The sequence below is a fragment of the Tetrahymena thermophila genome (genome assembly GCF_000189635.1).
Source record: "Tetrahymena thermophila SB210 genomic scaffold scf_8254652, whole genome shotgun sequence".
In the NCBI taxonomy this organism is placed as follows: domain Eukaryota; phylum Ciliophora; class Oligohymenophorea; order Hymenostomatida; family Tetrahymenidae; genus Tetrahymena; species Tetrahymena thermophila.
In genome coordinates, this window is record NW_002476420.1 from 2,683 (window position 1) to 23,640 (window position 20,958).

The window sequence follows — 20,958 nt, forward strand, 5'->3', positions numbered from 1 at the left end:
TAATATGGATCAGAATAATCATAGTATGTTAGCCCTTTTAAGATTATAAAACAACATATTAGGATTGAATGATATATTTTAAAGGAGAGTTATATATTTTATGATCTATTAATAAATTGCAAAGAAAACATTTTTATGAATTTTTTTATAAAAGAAATAAAATAGAAATTAGAATAATTAAGGATATTAGTATATTTAAGGTAATTATAATAATTAAGGCAAAATTTATTTTAGGATCTCTTAATTAATAAATAAATAGCAAAGTATAAACTAAATGAGAATATTTTTTAAATTAAATATTAGAATATTTAAGGTAATAAGAAATAAAAAAGATATTAGTATATTTAAGTCAATTATAATGCTTAAGGCAAAATTAATTTTAGGATATATAAATAAATAAATAGCAAAGTATAAACTAAATGAGAATATTTTTTAAGTTAAATATTAGAATATTTAAGGCAATTATAAATTAAAAAGATATAAGTATATTTAAGTCAATTAGAATATGTAATTTATTTGACATAGAAAAATTATCTTATAAATTTATAATAGTAAAGTATCTATATATGTATGTAAGCAATAAAAAATAAGTGATATTTTAATTTTGATTATTTGCGTATTTTAATATTAAGATAAATTATTTAATATCATACAAAGTTTTAAAAAATAAAATAAATTAAATTACTATTTATCCTCATTAATTAAGCTATCCCCTTATTAATACTCTAAAAAAATTTTGACCTTTTAATTTTTTAATGATTTTATCAATTTAAATAAAATAAAAAACATGAATTGGCAATATTTATGCATTATATAATTATAATTAACTAAAATTAATATTATATTATAACAAATTCAAGAATACTTGGCTTTGTATGCTGCAATTAATTCGTTACTACGACCATCTTGTTTTCCAATGTCTTTTAAAATTTATTCAACAAATAGATTTGTTAATTTTTTGGAGCTTTAAGCAGAATTTATATCAAGATATTCACTAACCCCATTAGTTAATTTTGCAATATCTTCAAACGTACTTTTTGCTCTTTGTTGGAGGTAAAATGTATTAACAGGAACATTTTTACTATTAAGTTTTTAACACTCTGGAACATAATAAGTTAATCCTTTTAGTGGAGTACTTTCCCAATAAGTCTATTTAAATTCATTTCTAAATTTTTAAGCTTCATTCTGTAGATGAGCAGGTTAATCCCCTAAAATTATTACTTGACTTATTGGGTCTTCATCATTTTATTTGTTAGCCCACCATAATCCTACTTCCACAGATTCTCCTGGCCATGTACCACCAGAGGCTGTTATTTTTTATAAGAAAGACCTTAACTTATCTGGATTATTTTCCCAAGTTGAAGTTTAGAATATCTCTTCCCATTTGCTATTATAACTTCTAAAACAGCTTATCATGATTAAAAAGCATTATGGATCATATCCTTTTTCTTTTAAGATTTCCCTGGTTTATTCAAAAGTTGTCTAAATAGTATTTTTAGTTTAAGTGATGAGACTGCCCATTGATCCAGTAACATCCATAGCAATTAGAGTTTTAAAAGTATTTTCTTTTGGTCCTTAATTCAATTACAATAAGTATTTTTTAACTTCTTATAAATTACGATCTTTTAAAAAATTTAAGAAGTCCACTGATTATTTATGGCTAGTCATTGATGTCTTTTGATTATATTCTATATTACTTTTAAAGTCATTTTCGAAATTAACCTGACGATTTCTATCAAGGACTTCATATATTTCATCAAGTTTCTCAATTTTCTTTTTATCTTCTTCTGTTTTAAGGAAAGCCTAAAGAGTATCTAGTTGAAGAACCATGCTGAAAGAACCTTCTTCACCTTATCTTGCTGTCCTTCCTTTTGTCTAGGTTTCCTCAGACTTATCCTCAGAAAAGAAAGTCTGAATAACATGAATTCCATAATTTTAAAATATGATAGAATCATTAACTTAGAAATCTATACCTCTACCAAAAATTTTGGTCAGTAAAGTAATTGCACCAGAGTATGTTGCATCTTTTATAATTTTCTTTCTTTCTTCAATTGAGTTTTCTTCTGTCATAATTTAAGTCTAGGAATTTTATTTTAAGGTTTTGAACTATTAACTATTGTAGTAGTCAAGCAAGATGTCTTTGGTATTAAAGAAAACTAGTACTGCTCTTTTTTAATCAGTTTTTCCAACTATATTCCTATTTATTTCATTTGTTATAGTATTGTAATACTCTTATTACAAAACTACTTTCACATCTTTTTGGGGGTTAAATTAAAACTTACTCTTACCATATACTGATGGTATAAAAGTGTATTATTTCATATTATATGTGTTTTATATTAATTCGAGCTGACTTTAACTTAAAGTTTCTAAAGTTCCAGTCACACCATTAATTATGAAAAACTTTTTAGGTAGCTCTTAATAGCTAAAGCTTCCACTGTTAATTTTGAAGAGTTTTTATTTTTAAAGACCTACATTTGAAATTTTTGAGTTCTAATTTTCTTAATAGTATGTATACAAAGTTCTATATCCATATGATATGTTATCAAGATATTAATCTTAATTTTTGTAATAAATTTTATCATTTTAAATTTTATAATTTTCAATCATAACATTATTGAAATTTTTAAAATCAGAAACAACAATTTTTGTTTATTCTTTAATTAATTCAGCCCATTTAGGAAATTGAGCAATGCAGCTTTTATACTCTAGAGACCCAAAAATATATTTAAAACTAAAATTTGGATCAAATTTGGCACTCCATATTTTATCAAGTAATTTTTCAACTGCTGGACCTTAGATTGGTGCCACTATGTCATAATTATTTCCAAAAAAGTCTTTACTAAAAAAGACATCTACTTCATCTATCAAGAGAACCTATTTCTTGATATCTGAAGTGTTTGAGCATTTAATATTATCTGTTTAGATATAACTTGAAACTTATTCTCTAATGTCTCCTTTTTGGTTTAATATTTCTTCACAGACTTTGTTGAATGTTCCATACATAATCAAATCTTTAATCATTAACTTTTCAAACAAAAGCGAGAATTCTTCATAATCTCTTACACTAAGTTAATTACTGTAGCAAGCGCACTTAACATAAAATCCACAAAGAGAATAAAAGCATGCCAGAGCCGCCAAAACAACAGATTTTCCCTCACCAGTCAAGACTTAAGCTAAACTGTTACACTATATTTCATCATAATTTTTGGAGTAGCCAATTCCTAAAAGCCTAAAAATTGCAACTATTTAAGCAGGATGAGGTTTTAATAAAAAGCTTTACTTGTTTTCGTATGACTAATCTATTGATTCAAAATAATATTTTGAGTTTATACAAGTCCAGCAACAGAAAATACCTGCTAAAAGTTCAGTAGCTATATTCAAAGATGTTTATTCTATTTTTCCTGTTTTATTAAATTCATCTTTGTTGATTTTATTGACTGAACTTTATATTTCTTTCAAGAGGTCAATAAAATTAATTTTCTCAAAAGAAGTTAAATATTTTTATAAATATTGATTGTATTTATCAAAAAATATTTTATAAAATTCGTTTAGTTAAGCCTTGTTTAAGTCATCTTTTTTAGAAATACCAGAATAGCCCTTAATTTATTCTATGACTTGATCAATGCTAAACCTTTATATTCTTTGATTTGTATCACTAATCTAAAATCCTTTGAAAAAAGGGTGATTTTGTGCTACTTAATCACCATATTTAGATTTTCTTAATTGAATTTATAATTTTTCTAGAGATCCTTTAGAATCTTTGTAATTTTTTAATACTTAGTTAATGTTTTCATTGCATTCTGTTTTTATTTTTTCCATGTAGATGAAAGTTGAGGATATTTTATGCATATTAAATATGTACTCAGTAACTTATTCTAGTTTATCAATTTCTTTTGGTTCTTTAAATTATCTTTTAATTTACTGTAAAAATTCTGATTACACAAACCTCTAATCAATACGAGTTTTTACATAATCCATAGATGAAAAATATTAATCAATAAATTTCGAATTCAAATAAATGTTATTAATACTTTTAACAACATTATCATCAAAAATATCACCTTAAAAGCACTATTTGAGATCTTAATTTATTGATTCAACTGTTTAATTTAATTTTGATAGCAAGTCCTGAAATAGAGTTTTATATTGAGTTCCTAAATTGAATTGCTGCGCTATATTTTGCATTTCTTTAGCATTTTATAAGCCTTTTTAAAAAGATTGGTAGTAATCTTCATACTCTTTCTAAATTTTAAATGTATTAACATTCTTTAAGATAATTTATTCCATCTATTTTTACAATTTTTATTGCTTAGAATTCAAATTTTCTATTAATTCATGATATGATTCACCATCAAAATTTTAAAGTTAGTAAATAATATTAAATTATTCCTTGAAACAAGTAAAATCGTCCTCAGTATTTTTAATTTACTTTACTCTTTGTTTTATATTGTTAATAACTTTTGATTTTTATTCTTAAATTTATTCAAACACATAGAAACAATCAAGTCCTTTTAAAAGCTTCAACTCTTATTCTTACAATTTGCCATAAACCTTTAGTAAAGAATTGCATAATAAGCAATAATGAGAAAAAAATTCTATGGATTTTTAATTGCTGCTAATTTTTTGATTCAATATATTTTATATTAACTTTTCAGCTTCTTTAATTTGATCACAAAATAGTTGCTCAAAAACGTTATTTAATTTTTCTTTTACCAAAGATTAATATTCCTAGGTGGTGCTAATGCCAACCCTAATTAAATTCTGAAGATTTTTCTCAAAGTTATTGTATTCTTTGCAATTAGATATAATTTGTATATGGGTCTATTCTATTTCTTTTTCCATGAATTCTTCAAGCTTGATTTTAAATTGTTTATATAAGCTTGAATCAGCTAGAGTTTTTTATATCTTATTTAGCCCTATATAACTTTTTTGTTTAAAGCAGCTTTCAATTTCTTCTTATATTTTATCAGTATTTTTAATGTTTTTTATTTATTAGTTCAGAGATTTTATCATTTCCTTAGGAATATTATCAAAAAAAGATTAAACTTATCTGATAGCTTCTTCTTGTTAATTTAAAGGCTTGTCTCTTACATTAGTGAGCTTATCTTCCAGTTTTTTCTAGAAAATATCTTAAAGTAATTTAGAAAAGTTTTAATAAATATCATCATCTTCTACCTTTTCTAATCTTTCACATATGAAATTCAAATTAAATCTCTCTGTTTTTGAGTTTTCTAACTTTAAATTCTCTACTTTTTATTAAAGTTCTTGGAAGCAGTTTTCTTATATCTATCTTAATTTATTGAATTCTTCATCTATAGGAAATTATTGTTATAGTATTTTAAAAATTTCTAACATAAATTTATATTAATCATTAGATTCTTTGAAATTGTTGTTATTGAACGTTTATTTTATTTTTTTGGGTCCTTCGTGAGCAATTTAGTTAACACTGTTATTAACCTATTCAATCTAAGGCTTAAGCTTATCTACATCCAAATAACCCTTAAAATGATATTCATAATCCTTGAAATGCTTATATAGATTAATAATTTAATTTGCATTATCCATTTATTCTTTGAGTTGGTTGCTAATAGGTGAATAAGTTACAATTTATTTGAGCTTATCAGCGTATTACTAAATTTATGTTATGATTTTTTTCATTTCATTTTCAAGCTAAAACTTTAAATCATTCAAAATCATTTGATGTTCTTTGTTTTCTTTATTTTGCATGGTCTATTCATAAAGCTATTTATAAGTCTCTAGTATTTTTGGAAGATGAAGGTTACTTAACTATTGCTCTAATCCACTTTTAAGATTTTGAACATTAAGTTTATTCTTAGCATAGGTATCAGAGAGTAAACTAGCAAAAGAAAATTAATTTTAAGGAGTACATTCTAATTCATCTAATATTTTTAGTTGCTGTAAAATGAAAATCCACTTTTATTAAACATGTTCATTTTCATCTACAATCTCTTTTATTTATCTCCATAGTCTCTTAAGAAGAGTTTATTACTAAGAAATTAAAAAGGCACTTCTACTTTACTCCAATTTATATTTTAATTCGCTGAAATTTTCAATCTTTGACATTTCTTCAAACTTATTGTAGATGTTTTTTGAGCAGTCTTCAATTTATTTTCTCTCTTCATTTGTTAAAGAAGCATTTTGGAAGATGTTCTTTAGCTGTTCAAAAGACTATTAAAGAGACTTCTCTTTTTCTAAGCAGTGGTTTATTAAATTTTGATTCAAATCTTCAAGCATTTTTTGAGCTTCCTATCTATAAATCCTATTTGAAATGCATTTCTATAAGAATTAGTAACACTTTTAGTACTCCCAATAAGGAATATCTTATGGCTATGAAAGTGTCTTTATTTTATTAAAGTATGGCTCGAACTTTTTCCTAACCTCAACTTCATACTCATTTACTATTATTTTTAATTCTTCATCTAAATTTGAAAAATTTTTTAGCTTCTTCATTTTTTCATTTGAGCTTGTTATTTTATTGAGATCTTCTGTTTAATCTAAAGTGATTTCTATCGATCAAGCCTTTCCATAATTATATTGGCAAATTTCATCAAAGATTTATATATCTTTTACTTTTAAGAATCATACTCCTATTCTTAATCTAGCTCTTAGATCCATTAACATCCTTAAATTAATGAAATAGTATCTTCTAAATTTTAGAAATACAAATCTTATTAATTTGTATCACTGTTTATTTACAAATCATTTATAGTTTGACTGATTTATTTTGAAATTTTTGCAATTCTTAAATTTAAGAGACTTATTAAACTTGTAAATTGTTACTCAAGCTTAGATTAAAACTTAGAAAATATTTAAAGTTAAATAAGTCTTTATTTTAGTCCTTACAGATCACTTGATTCCTCGTTTATCACAGCTTTGACTTTTTCCTCAAGAGTTTAGTATTCTCTTTCTATTTGTTCTCTGTATTAATTTTAAAAAATATTTATCTTTTCTTTACAAATTTCATCATTTAATTTAGACTTTTTGAATTCTTGGAGAATAAATTGAATTTTTTCTTTAGCGTTTTGTATATCTGTTTTATGTTACTCAATCGTCTTAGCTGTTAATTATTTTATTTTATCAAAAATTGTCTGCTTTATGTTTTCCATAACTTAAATAACCTAATCAAAAGTCTTAACAATTTAATCTTTAACATCATTAGCAGGCAAAAACGGGCAACTCTCTATATAGTTGATAATTTGCTGCATCTCATCGAAAAAACCAACAAATTTGTCTTGTTACAAAAAGCTTTCTGACTTTTTCATTTGGTTTGAAATGTTCTACATCACTTAAGCAATAAATAAATGAATGGATTTTTCATCTTTAATCACATCTGATAAAAATAACAGCTTCTAGTAATATTCATTTACATTATTTTATTAGTATGAAATCAATTCCAACTTCACATTCTCAAGTAGTGCTGCAATAGCTCTTTACAAGGCTCCATTTAATTTTTTCACCAAATTTTCAGCTTAAGGTAAAAGATCATATAAAATATCAATTTTAGACAGTTCTTATTTAGTATTTAAAAAGTTAGTAATTTATTATTCATCGATCCTCTTGAGATTAATAATTTACTCAACAAATTAATCTACATTTTAAATTTCGCTATTTATGTATTCATCAACTAAAGTAAAGTTTTATTCCCATTAATTAGTTATAGATGATAAATCTGGTATATATTATTTTAACAGATTTAATTAAGTAAGCTTTTTAAAAATCAGAACAAAATTTCTTTTTTTTAAAGCTGTTTGTATTCTACTTTGATCTTATTTTAACTGCTATGAAATAGAAATTTCTGCTTCAGATGTAAAAAAGCAAGTAAAAGCATCCTTTGGCATTTGAATAGCTTATTTATTTTTAATATGCCTCTCTATGAACATATATCCCTTTATACTCAAATCAAAGAAAACTATGTTTTTTTCATCTTAAGTTTATTATAACATAGTTTTAAGCACAGATTGAAATTCTTAATCTTTTTTTTAATCTTCATTTAAATTTTTGTAAATATTTTTGAGTTTGTTGTGAAGTTGTGCCTTATCCTCCTCATTTTTAAATTTACAGAAGACAAATAAGAATTTTCCAATTATTTATTGGAAATTTTATGTAGGATTCACCATTTTTTTAATTACGTTTGCTAAAATTTTTATTCCTTAGCCTCTATTAGAGATTTCTTCTTCACTAACTAGGATAATAGGTTTTATGCTCTTGCAAACTGAAATGCATTTTTAAATTCCAGTTAGATTTGAAATCTCTGCTTCTAATCCTTCTGAATCCAAAAAACCAGGTGTATCACATAAGTTAATTTCTCCATCATCACCAAACTCATTTCCTTCTTAGTCTGAAGGTTTGATTTTAACAAGAGTGACAAATTTTGTTTCTGATTTGGCATCTGGTTTAGAAATAACGCGATCTAAAGCTTTGTATAAAGCATTAGTGGGTTCCCAGTGATTTAGCCTATCTTTATTGATTGTTTTATTAATTATTGATCCTGCCAAGTAGTGAATGAAAGTACTCTTTCCAACCCCTGTGAATCCAAAAATCATAACAACCTCCAGGTAATTCATTTCTTTACTAGAATTGTAGGATTCACTTACCTCATCGCATATTTTTTGGAAGTTCAAAGGATTAATAGCTCTAAAGAATCTACTGATTTCTATTTATGCCTTTTTAAATTTTTAATTTTTATACTCTAGTAGGCTTGCTTCATATAATGGTTATATTTATCTTATAGTAGATTCACTTTCTAACATCATTTATTCATTTATGAGATTAAAAAGAGTCATACATTCTACATCTGGATATTTTTCATTTAAGAATTTTAGCAATAGTAATATGCTATCATCTAAGCAAAAGTTCTTGAGTTTGTCTTCATGAACAAATCTCATTTGTTAACCTACTTACTGTCTTGAAATTTAGTTATAAAATTAAATATCTTCTTCATCATTGCTTGAATAGTCGAGCTCCATTTTCTTTTAGTATTTTGTTTAATTTTGTTTATTTATTTATTAAGATATTAAATAAAGGTAAAGATTGTTTGTATTTAAATCAAATATTTGATAAATTAGAATATTTAGATTTTAATGATTTAAAATTCAATTTATCGAATTTAATAAGATGATTTTTGAACGTTTTTATGATCCGAATTAATTGGTAAATATATAAAATCATAATTCAGGCTTTCTTATTGATAAATTTCTTAATTTTTCATACAAAAAGAGAATAGAGAGAATTTTAAAACTGAGCACTATAAATGGATGATAATATATTAAATTGTTGAAATAGTAAATACTTTTTAGGATATTTAAATAAAATTATTTTTATTACTACAAAAAAGAATATTTGAAAATTATCTTAGGGTATAATATATAGGGATGTACTGATTCCGATATATATCGTTATCTGTAAAAAAAATTCATCGATATTTATAGTAAATTACAAAAGCTATAAAAAATAAAAAAAAGAGTATCATACTTATTTATAGGATATTATTATATTTAGGTAAAATATTTAAAATGGCAGAGAGTTTAGCAAAAGTTTTATTTACTTAATAAGAATGCATTTTTATTGACCTATAAATAAAATATAATTAAAAACTTAAATTTAAGGCAGTTGCTATTCAAAAGAAGAGGTTTATTAAATAATTCTAATAATTATTTAGAATATTTAACACATACTATAATTCAATCTACTTTAATAAAAAACTATTTATTATTTTGACATAGAAATAGATAAAAAGATTGAATAAAATTAGTGATTAAATACATATTGTCTTAAGTAAGTTAGTATGGATTAGAATAATCATATTATATTTTTTTTGCCATTTTTATGATAACAAAATATCATACTAACATTAAATGGAATTATTTAAAGGAGAATGTATAAATAAATCTATTTTAGAATCTATAAATAGATATCAAATTATAAATTTTATCTATATATTTTATAAAAGAAATACTAATAATAATAAGTAAATTAGAATATTTAAAATAATTAGAATATTTAAGACATTTAGAATATTTAAAACAAATAGAATATTTGAGGTAATATTTTATTTAAGGCAATTAAAATATTTATGGTATTTATTATTTTTAAGTTAATTAGAATATTGATGGCAATTATTATATTCATGGTAATTACAATATTTAAAGAAATTAGAATATGTCAATTGTATTGAAAAAATGATCTTATAATAATAAAAGAATGATAAGTATGTAAGTCATAAAAAATAAGTGATATTTATTTTGCTTTTTTGGGTTTTTTAATATTTCGATAAAATATTTGTTTATTATCATAAAAAGTTTTAAAAAATAAAATAAATTAAAATAGTATCAATCCTCATTCATGAATAAAACTACCCATTCGCTACTTTTTTCCAAAAACTTTTACTTAATTAAGAATGTAATTTTATAAAATAAAAATCTATTATTTATTAAAAATGTAATATCTTAAATTACATATTAATATAAAAAAATTATAAAACTAATATTTAAAAATTAAAATTAAAATAAAATTATTAAATTAATTAACCTACTTTAGAGCAAATCTAGGAATTAAATTCTTTATTCTCCACTTCCATAAGAATTTAATACCTGGAAGTGCAAAATAACAAGTGAATTAATGAGTGTGTTATTTTAAAATATCATTTTTTTAAATTGCACCAATTCAAAAACATAGGATTTTTAAATTTAAAAATACTGGTAATCACATAAAAACATGTAAATTCTATTAAATTGGTTACTAATCTAGTGGATTCGCAATCTTCTTATTCTTTAAATCACAGATTTCTCAATACACAATTAATTATTTTATCATATTAAACAAATAGAATAAAAAACATGAATTGGTAAAACACAACAGATAATTAACTAAAAATTATTATTTATTTTATTACAAAATCAGGAATATTTGGCTTTGTATGCTGAAATTAATTCGTTGCTACAACCATCTTGCTTTCCAATGTCTTTTAAAATTTATTCAACAAACAGGGTTGTTAATTATTTGGAGCTTTATCCAGAATTTATATCAAGATATTAACTTATTCCATTTGTTAATTTTGCAATATTTTCAAATGTACTTTTTGCTCCTTATTTCAGGTAAAATGTATTGACAGGAATATTTTTATTTTTAAGTTTTTAACACTCTGGAACATAATAAGTTAATCCTTTTAGTGGAGTAGTATCCCAATAACTCTATCCAAATTAATTTCTAAACTTTTAAGCTTCATTCATTAGATGAGCAGGTTAATCCCCTAAAATTATTACTTGACTTATTGGGTCTTCATCATTTTATTTGTTAGCCCACCATAATCCTACTTCCACAGATTCTCCTGGCCATGTACCACCAGAGGCTGTTATTTTTTATAAGAAAGACCTTAACTTATCTGGATTATTTTCCCAAGTTGAAGTTTAGAATATCTCTTCCCATTTGCTATTATAACTTCTAAAACAGCTTATCATGATTTAAAAGCATTATGGATCATATCCTTTTTCTGTTAAGATATCTCTAGTTTATTCAAAAGTTGTTTATATTGTATTTTTGGTTTAAGTGATGAGATTACTCATCGATCCTGTAACATCCATAGCAATTAGAGTTTTAAAAGTATTTTCTTTCGGGCCTTAATTCAATTACAATAAGTATTTTTTAACTTCTTATTAATTACAATCTTTTAAAAAATTTAAGAAGTCCTCTGATTATTTATGGCTAGTAATTGAGGTCTTTTGATTATATTCTATATTACTTTTAAAGTCATTTTCGAAATTAACCTGACGATTTCTATCAAGAACTTCATATATTTCATCAAGATTCTCAATTTTCTTTTAATCTTCTTCTGTTTTAAGGAAAGCCTATAGAGTGTCTTGTTGAAGAACCATGCTGAAAGAACCCTCTTCACCTTATCTTGCTGTCCTTCCTTTTATCTAGGTCTCTTCAGACTTATCTTCAGAAAAGAAAGTTTGAATAACATGAACTCCATAATTTTAAAATATAATAGTATCATTAACTTAGAAATCTATACCTCTACCAAAAATTTTGGTCAGTAAAGTGATTGCACCAGAGTATGTTGCATCTTTTATAATTTTCTTTCTTTCTTCAATTTAGTTTTCTTCTGTCATAATTTAAATCTAGGAATTTTATTTTAAGGATTTGAACTATTAACTATTGTAATAATCATGTAAGGTTTTCTTGGTATCAAAAAAAACTAGTACTGCTCTTTTTTAATCAGTTTTTCCAACTATATTTTTGTTTATTTCATTTGTAATAGTGTTATAATATTCTGATTATGAAACTACTTTCACATCTTTTTGGGGGTTAAATTAAAACTTACTCTTTCCATATATTGATGGTATAAAAGTGTATTATTTCATATTATATGTGTTTTATATTAATTAGAGTTGGCTTTAACTTAAAGTTTCTAAAGTTCCTGTGACACCATTAATTATGAAAAACTTTTTAGGTAGCTCTGAATAACAAAAGCTTCCACTGTTAATTTTAAATACTTTTTATTTTTAAAGACCTACATTTGAAATTTTTGAATTCTAATTTTCTTGATAGTAGGTATACAAAGTTCTATATCCATATGATATGTTATCAAGATATTAATCTTAATTTTTATAATAAATTTTGTCATTTTAGATTTTATAATTTTCAAAACTAACTTTATTGATATTTTTAAAATCAGAAACAGCAATTTTTGTTTATTCTTTAATCAGCTCAATCCAATTAGGAAATTGAGCTATACAGTTTTTATACTCTTGAGACTTACAAATATATTTAAAACTAAAGTTAGGATCATGTTTGGCATTCCATATTTTATCAAGCAAGCTTTCAATTGTTTGGTCTTAGATTGGTGCCACTATATCATAATTATTTCCAAAAAAGTCTTTACTAAAAAAGACATCTACTTCATCTATTAAGAGAACTTATTTCTTGATATTTGAATTATTTGAATATTTAATATTCTCTGTTTAAATATAACTTGAAACTTGCTCTCTAATGTCTCCTCTTTGGTTTAGTATTTCTTCACAGACCTTGTTGAATGTTCCATACTAAATCAAATCTTTAATCTTTAACTTTTCAAACAGAAGTAAAAATTCTTAGTAATCTCTAACACTAAGTTAATTACTGTAGCAAGCGCACTTCACAGAAAATCCGCATAGAGAGTAAAAACATGCCAGAGCTGCCAAAACAACAGATTTTCCCTCACCAGTCAAGACTTAAGCTAAACTGTTACACTATATTTCATCATAATTTTTGGAGTAGCCAATTCCTAAAAGTCTAAAAATTGCAACTATTTAAGAAGGATGAGGTTTTAATAAAAAGCTTTACTTGTTTTCATATGACTAATCTATTGATTCAAAATAATATTTTGAATTTATACAAGTCCAACAACAGAAAATACCTGCTAAAAGATCAGCAACTATAATCTAAGATGTTTATTCTATTTTTCCTGTTTTATTAAACGCATCTTTGTTGATTTTATTTACAGAATTTTATATTTCTTTCAAGAGGTCAATAAAATTAATTTTCTCAAAAGAAGTTAAATATTTATCTAAATATTGATTGTATTCATTAATAAATCTTTGGTAGAAATTATTTAGTTAAGTCTTATTTATGTCATCTTTTTTATCGATATCAGAATAACCTCTTACTTATTCTAAGACTTGATCAATGCCAAACCTCTATATTCTTAGATTTGTATCACTAATCTAAAATCCTTTGAAAAAAGGGTGATTTTATGTTACTTAATCACCATATTTAGATTTTCTTAATTGAATTTATAACTTTTCTAGAGATCCTTTAAAATCTTTGTAATTTTTTAATGCTTAGTTAATCTTTTCATTACATTCTGTTTTGATTTTTTCCATGTAGATGTAAGTTGAAGATATTTTATGCATATTAGATATGTACTCTGTAAATTATTCTATTTTATCAATTTACTTTGGTTCTGTAAACTACTTTTAAATTTACTATAAAAATTCTGATTGCACAAACCTCTAATTCATACTATTTTCTACAAAGCCCATAGATGAAAAATATTAATCGATATATTTAGAATTCAAATAAATATTGTTAATACTTTTAACAACACTATCATCAAAAATATCACCTTAAAAACATTATTTGAGATCATAATTTATTGATTTAATGATTTAATTTAATTTTTATAGTAAATCTTCAAATAGCGTTATTTTTTAAGAGATTATATTGAATTACTACACTAAAATTTACATTTATTTAGCATTTTAGAAGACTTTTTAAAAATAATGGTAGTAATCTTCATACTCTTTCTAAATTGTAAATTTATTAACATCCTTTTACAAAATTTATTCCACCTAATTGTTCAGTTTTTATTGCTTAGATTTTAAATTTTCTATTAATTCATGATATGATTCACAATCAAAATATTAAAGTTAGTAAGCAATTTTAAATTAATCGTAGATACATGAAAAGTCTTCTTCAGTATGTTAAATTTACCTTACAATAGGTTTGAGATTTGTGATAACTAATTATTATTATATTTAAATTTAATCAAACACATAGAAATATTCAAGTTCTTTTAAAATTTTCAGCTCTTATTCTTACAATTTGTGATAAACCTTTAACAAACAATTACCTAAACAGCAATAATCAGAAAAAAATTCTAAATTTGTTTAGTGATTACTAACTTTTTAACTCAATACATTTTGAATTTTGTTTCCAGCTTCTTTAATTTTATCACAAAATAATTGCTCAAAAACATTATTTAATTTTTCTTTTACTTAATCTAAATATTTTTAGGTTTAGGCGGTGTTAACAGCTATCCTAATTAAATTTTGAAAGCTTTTCTCAAAGTTAATATATTTTTTATCATTTAAAATAATTTCATTATAATTCAATTAAATTTCATTTTCTATGAAATTATCAAGCCTATTTTTAAATTCAGTATAAAGGCTTGAATCTTTTAGTGTCTCTAATAGCTTAATAATTTCAATAATATTTTTTTGTTTATAGAAATTATTCATTTATTCTTTAATTTTGTCAGTCTTATTGATGTTTTCTATTAATTAGCTCAGAGAGTTTTTCATTTAATTAGGAATTTAACCAAAAAAACTTTGAACTTCTTTGATAGTTTTCTCAAATTAGCTTAGAGACTTTTCATTTGCTTATTTCAACTTATCTTCCAGTTTTTTCTAGAAAATGTCTTAAAGCTATTTAGATAAGTTTAAATAAATTTCGTTATCTTATACCTTCTCTAACTTGCCACATATTAGATTCAAATCAAATATTTCTGTTTTTGAGTTATCTAAATTTAAATTCTCAACTTTTTATTAAAGTTCTTTGAAGCAGTATTCTTTAATTTATCCTGATTCTAATTGGTTGAATTGTTCTTTTATTTCAAATTTTTACATAAGGATCTTAAAAACTTCTTGCATAAATTAATATTAAACATTAAATTCTTTGAAATAATAGTTTTTGAACATTTATTATATTTTTTTGAGTCCTTCATTAGCAACTTAGTAAATAATTTTATTAATTTATTCAATTTCAGACTTAAATTTATCTACATCCAAATAGTCCTTAAAATAATAATCATAATCATTGAACTGCTTATATGAATTAATAATTTAGTCTGCATAATCTATTTATTCTTTAATTTAGCTGTCAATAGATAAAAAAGTCACATGTTAACTTAACTTGTCGACTTATTACTTAATTTATATTATTATTTTTTACATTTAATTTTCTAACTAAAACTTAAAATCTTCCAAAACCATTTGATTTTCTTTATTTTCTTTATTTTACATAGCCTACCCTTAAAGCTTTTTATAGGTAGCAAGCATTTATGGAAGATAATTGTTACTTAACTATTTATCGAATCCAGATTTCAGTTATTCAACGTTAAATTTATTCTTTTTATAGGTTTTAGAGAGTAAATCAGAAAAACAAAATGAATTTTATGAGTTACTTTGTAATTCATCTAATATTTTCAGTTTCTGTAAAATGAAAATCCACTTATATTCTACATATTCATTCATATCTACAATCTCCTATAATTAAATCTATATTCTCTTAATACCGGATAATTATTATGAAATAGAAAAGTTGCTTTTATCTTAATCCAGAATATCTTTTAATTCACTAAACTTTTCAATCTTTGACATTTCTTCAAACTTGTCATAGATATTTTTTGAGCAATTTTCAATTAACTGTCTCTCTTCACTTGATAAAGAAGTATTTTGAAAGATATTCTATAGCTGCTCAAAAGACTATTTAAGAGATTTCTCTTTTTCTAAGCAGCTATTTATTAGATTTTTTTTCACATCTTCGAGCATTTATTGAGCTTCCTTTTTATAAATCTAATTTGAAATGCATTTATTTAAGAATTAATAACTCTTTTAGCGTTCCCAAAAAGTAGTATTTTATTGTTCTGAAAAATTTTTTATTTTATTAAATTAATACTAGAACTTCTCCATAACAATACCATCATATTAGTTTATTGATTGTTTTAACACTTCATCATAATGTGAAAAATTATTTAGTTTCTTCATTTTTTATTTTGAGCTTGCTATTTTCTTGAGATCTTCTGTTTATTCTAAACCGATTTCTAATTAATCAAGCTAATCAATAATTATATTAGCAAAGTTTTTCATAGAGTTAAGTATCTTTTATTTTTAAGAATCATACTCCTAGTCTTAATCTATTTCTTAAATCCATTAACATTCTTAAATTAAATAAAAAGCCTCTTCTAAATTTTAGAATTGCATTCCTAATTCATCTTCACTGTTATTTGTAATTTACAACTCTTTTACAACTTATTTGATTTTTTTTGACATTTTCGCAATTCTTGAATTTATGAGACTTACTAAACTCTTAAATTTTTAGTCAAGCTTAGGATAAAGTTTAGATAATAGTTAAAGTTAAATAAATCTTGACTTCAGTACCTACAATTCACTTGATTCATCATTTATCACAGCTTTGACTTTTTCCTCAATATCCTAGTACTCTTTTTCTATTTGTTCTCTGTATTCCTTTTAAAAATTATTTATCTTTTCTTTGCAATGTTCATCTTTTAAATTAGATTTTTTGAATTCTTAATGAATTGAGTGAATTTTTTCTTTAGCATTTTGTATATCTCTATCATTTTCCTCATTTTTCTTCACTGTTTATTGCTTTATTTTTTCAAAAATTGTCAGCTTTGAGTTTTCCATTTCTAAAATAACTTTATCAAAAGCCTTCACAATTTAATCTTTAACATTATGAGCAGGTAAAAATGTGCAACTCTCAATATAGTTGATAATTTGCTGCATCTCATTAAAAAAATCAGCAAAGTTGTCCTGTTATAAAAAGCTTTCTGCCTTTTTCACTTGGTTTGATATGTTTTCCATCATATAACTAATAAATACAGTTATGGAATTTTCTTCCTTAACGATATCTGATAAAAATAGCAATTTCTAGTAATATTCATTTACATTATTTTATTAGCATGAAATCAAGTCTTACTTCACATTTTAAAGTATTGCTAAAATAGCTTCTCTCAAGGCTCCATTAAACTTTTACACCAAATTCTCAGTTTAAGGTAATAGTTTATATAAAATATTTAACTTAGACAGTTCTTATTTTGTATTTAAAAAATTAGTAATTTATTCTTCGTCAATCTTCTTAAATTCAATAATTTTCTAAACAAATTAATCTACACTTTAAATTTCGCTATTTATTTAGTCATCAATTTAAGTTAAGTTTTGTTCCCATTAATTACTAAATGATGACAAATCTTGTATACTATTTTTTAGCAAATTTAACTAAGTAAGCTTTTTAAAAATCAGCAAAAAGTTTCTTTTTTTCCATGCTGTTTATATTCTACTTTGGTCTTATTTTAACTGTTATGAAATGGAAGTTTCTGCTTCAGATGTAAAAAAACAAGTAAAAGCATCCTTTGGCATTTCAATAGCTTATCTACCTATAATATGCTTTTCTATGAACTTATATCCCTCAATACTCAGATCGAAGAAAGCTATGTTTTTTTCATCTTAAGTTTATTATAACATAGCTTTAAGGACAGAAATAAATTCTTAATCTTTTTTTTCGCCTGCGTTCAAATTTTCGTAAATATTTTAGAGTTTTTTGTGAAGCTACTCCTGACTCTTCTTATCTGAAAACTTAGAAAAGACAAATATGAATTTCCGAATCAGTTATTGAAAGTTTTATGAAGGCTTCACCATTTTTTTAATTACATTTGCAAGACTTTTAATTCCTGAGCCTCTGTCAGAGATTTATTGTTCACTAATAAGAATAATAGGCTTTATGCTCTTGCAAACTGATATACATTCATAAATTCCGGTTAGATTAGCTATCTCTGCCTCATTTCCTTGAGTATCTAGAAAACCAGGAGTATCGCATAAGTTAATCTCTTCATCTTCACCATACTCATTTCCTTCTTAGTCTGAAGTATTGATCCTGACAAGAGTAGCAAACTTTGTTTCTGATTTGGCATCTGGTTTAGAAATAACGCGATCTAAAGCTTTGTATTTAAAATTAGTGGGTTCCCAGTGGTGTAGTCCATCTTTATTGATTATTTATTAAATTTTTGATCCTGCTAAGTAGTGAATGAAAGTACTCTTTCCAGTCCCCGTGAATCCTAGTACCATAACAACATCCTAATTATTCATCTCTTTACTAGAAATTTAGGATTCATTTATCTCATCTGATATTTTTTGGAAATCCAAATTATTAATCTCTTTAAACAATCTACTGATTTCTATTTCTGCCTTTTCAAAGTTTTGATTTTTATACTCTTGTAGGCTTGTTTCAAATAATGGTTATATTTATCTTATTGCAGCTTCACTCTCAAACTTTATCTATTCATTTATGACATTAAATAGAGTCATCACAGCCATATTTGAATACTTCAAATTTTAGAATTTTAGTAATTCTGATATGTTTTCATCTAAGCAAAATTTTGTAAGTCTGCCTTCATAATCAATAATTATTTTTTCCTCTTACTTTTAAACATATTACTATATTGCTTAAGTTGAGTCTTAGGATAAAGATTCTTCTGAGTCATATTCAAAATCAAACTACATTTTTTTTAGTTATTAATTTAATTTTTTTTTAATTTATTATTTATTAAAATTTAGAATTAAGGTATTAGATAGTTAGTATTTAAATGAAAAATATTATAAATAAGAGTATTTAAAAATTGCTTTTTAAATTTGAATTTCTTTACACGGGGGATAATATAATGACTTTTAAATATTGTTAAGATCTGAATTAATAGATAGTTATTTTTAAACATATTATTGATTAAAAAATCATATTATTATTGCCCTGGCTATAATAATACCATATTAGAATTAAATCAATTCCTTTAAAAGAGAGTAAAAATATTAATATAAATCATTAAATAATATATATTTTGAAATCTAAAATAATAATATTAAAAACTTAAATTTAAATATTTATTCATAGACAGAGTTCATTAAATAAGATCAGCTAATCATATTTTAGAATATTTAACAAAAATTAAAATTCAATCTATTTTAATTAAAAAAGGATTATTTTGACTTTGAAATAATATGAAGAAAATTAATTAAGTATAATACAGATTGCTTTAAGGTAGCAAGCATCTAAATAATCATGCTAATTTTGCCCTAGTTACGATAACACCACATCATATTAAAAATTATTTTAAAGAAGAATAAATCTATTTTAGAATCTATAAAGTATAAATTTTATGAATATATTTTATAAATAATTAGAATATTATTGGAAATTAGAATATTATAGCCAATTAGAATATTTAATTTAATTAGAATATTGAATTAAATTAGAATATTTAATGAAATTAGAATATTTAAGGCAAAAAGAATATTTAAATTAAATATTATACTTAAATTGATAGAGGCAAATGATTTTATAATAATTTATAAAGAGTAAAAAAAGGCTATTAAATTAAGTTTATTTATTTTACTTATTTTGAGTTTTTGAAATAAAGATAAAATATTTATTTAACATCATAAAAAGCTTTTAAAAAATAAAATAAATTAAAATATCATAAATCCTCATTAATTAAGATACCTCTTTTGCTACCTTTCCACAAAAAATTTACTTTGTTCGTATCTGACCTTTAATAAACAAATATTTTTAGATTAGAAAACATACATGAGTTAGTTAATCTAAGAGAATTAAATTTTTATCTTAAAATAAAGATAACTGGTTGAACTATTATTTTTTTATAACCATTATCACAGACTCAAACCAGGATAGCATAAAATTTGTTACTTACCTAACAATACTATTCATATTAAAATTTTAATTAAATAATGCAAACTCATTTTAAAATAATAAACTGATTTTTAAAAAAGGTTCTTTATCAACAAAAAAAAAATAAAACACCTAAACTTAACTCAGAAATTATCTTAATTTACCCTACTATCTCTCTACCTCCTTATTGACAGTCTACCTTATATATAACTCATTGAGCCTTTTACCTACCAATTTGCCAGATTGCTCACTTTTTTCTTAAATTCAACTCTAGCTAAGTGAAAGATTTGGTAAAATAATGATTATTTTGTTCAGCTTCTATAATTTCAACTTTCTTTTAGTACCAGCTTAGCTGAATTTTTCTTCAAGATTGTAGCCAACATCAATCTCTATGATACAAATGATTAAAGATATTTTATACACTCTATTCTTTAAGCACTCGCTGTAGTTCTTCCATATGATCAAGAAATATTTATATCTCCTCTTAATCATATGAAAGATTTCATTTACTAAAAGTTATTTACTGGATTATCGTCGTTTTAAGCACTCAAAAACTAATATTTTTCATTTTCTCTAAAATATGAAAACTTTTTTGAATAAAATATTTATATTTTTAAATGGAAAAATTTTTTTAAAATTTTTCTCATTAGCTTTTGATTAAAATAATTGTTCATCATAAAAAAAATCGTAATTACT

At 23.6% G+C, this 20,958-nt stretch overlaps 5 protein-coding genes across 5 annotated transcripts in view; all 5 read right to left on the bottom strand. All coding sequences in view use genetic code 6, as the record gives it.

The window, feature by feature from the left end:
• Positions 1–131, bottom strand: part of TTHERM_000376194 (helicase carboxy-terminal domain protein) — a gene marked incomplete at both ends in the record, with an annotated part of 804 nt that extends 673 nt beyond the window's left edge. The window contains one exon of the mRNA XM_012797505.1: positions 1–131. This exon is cut by the window's left edge and continues 673 nt beyond it. Within this exon, the coding sequence (XP_012652959.1) occupies positions 1–131 (131 nt within the window).
• Positions 132–855: 724 nt separating this feature from the next.
• On the bottom strand, positions 856–6,474 carry TTHERM_00376200 (helicase carboxy-terminal domain protein; the record flags this gene model as incomplete). Its single annotated transcript, XM_001015399.3, has 1 exon — positions 856–6,474. One exon carries the CDS (start codon positions 6,472–6,474, stop codon positions 856–858), a length of 5,619 nt encoding a protein of 1,872 aa, XP_001015399.3.
• Positions 6,475–7,176: 702 nt separating this feature from the next.
• Positions 7,177–7,862, bottom strand: TTHERM_000376210 (helicase carboxy-terminal domain protein; the record flags this gene model as incomplete). Its single annotated transcript, XM_012797506.1, has 3 exons — positions 7,177–7,204; positions 7,264–7,693; positions 7,784–7,862. 3 exons carry the CDS (start codon positions 7,860–7,862, stop codon positions 7,177–7,179), a joined length of 537 nt encoding a protein of 178 aa, XP_012652960.1.
• A 3,057-nt stretch (positions 7,863–10,919) lies between these two features.
• TTHERM_00377200 (helicase carboxy-terminal domain protein) lies at positions 10,920–19,082 on the bottom strand (the record flags this gene model as incomplete). Its single annotated transcript, XM_001015400.1, has 1 exon — positions 10,920–19,082. One exon carries the CDS (start codon positions 19,080–19,082, stop codon positions 10,920–10,922), a length of 8,163 nt encoding a protein of 2,720 aa, XP_001015400.1.
• Positions 19,083–20,526: 1,444 nt separating this feature from the next.
• On the bottom strand, positions 20,527–20,754 carry TTHERM_00377210 (helicase carboxy-terminal domain protein, putative; the record flags this gene model as incomplete). Its single annotated transcript, XM_001015401.2, has 1 exon — positions 20,527–20,754. The coding sequence occupies one exon, from the start codon at positions 20,752–20,754 to the stop codon at positions 20,527–20,529; it is 228 nt and encodes a 75-aa protein (XP_001015401.2).
• Between the last annotated feature and the right edge of the window lie 204 nt (positions 20,755–20,958).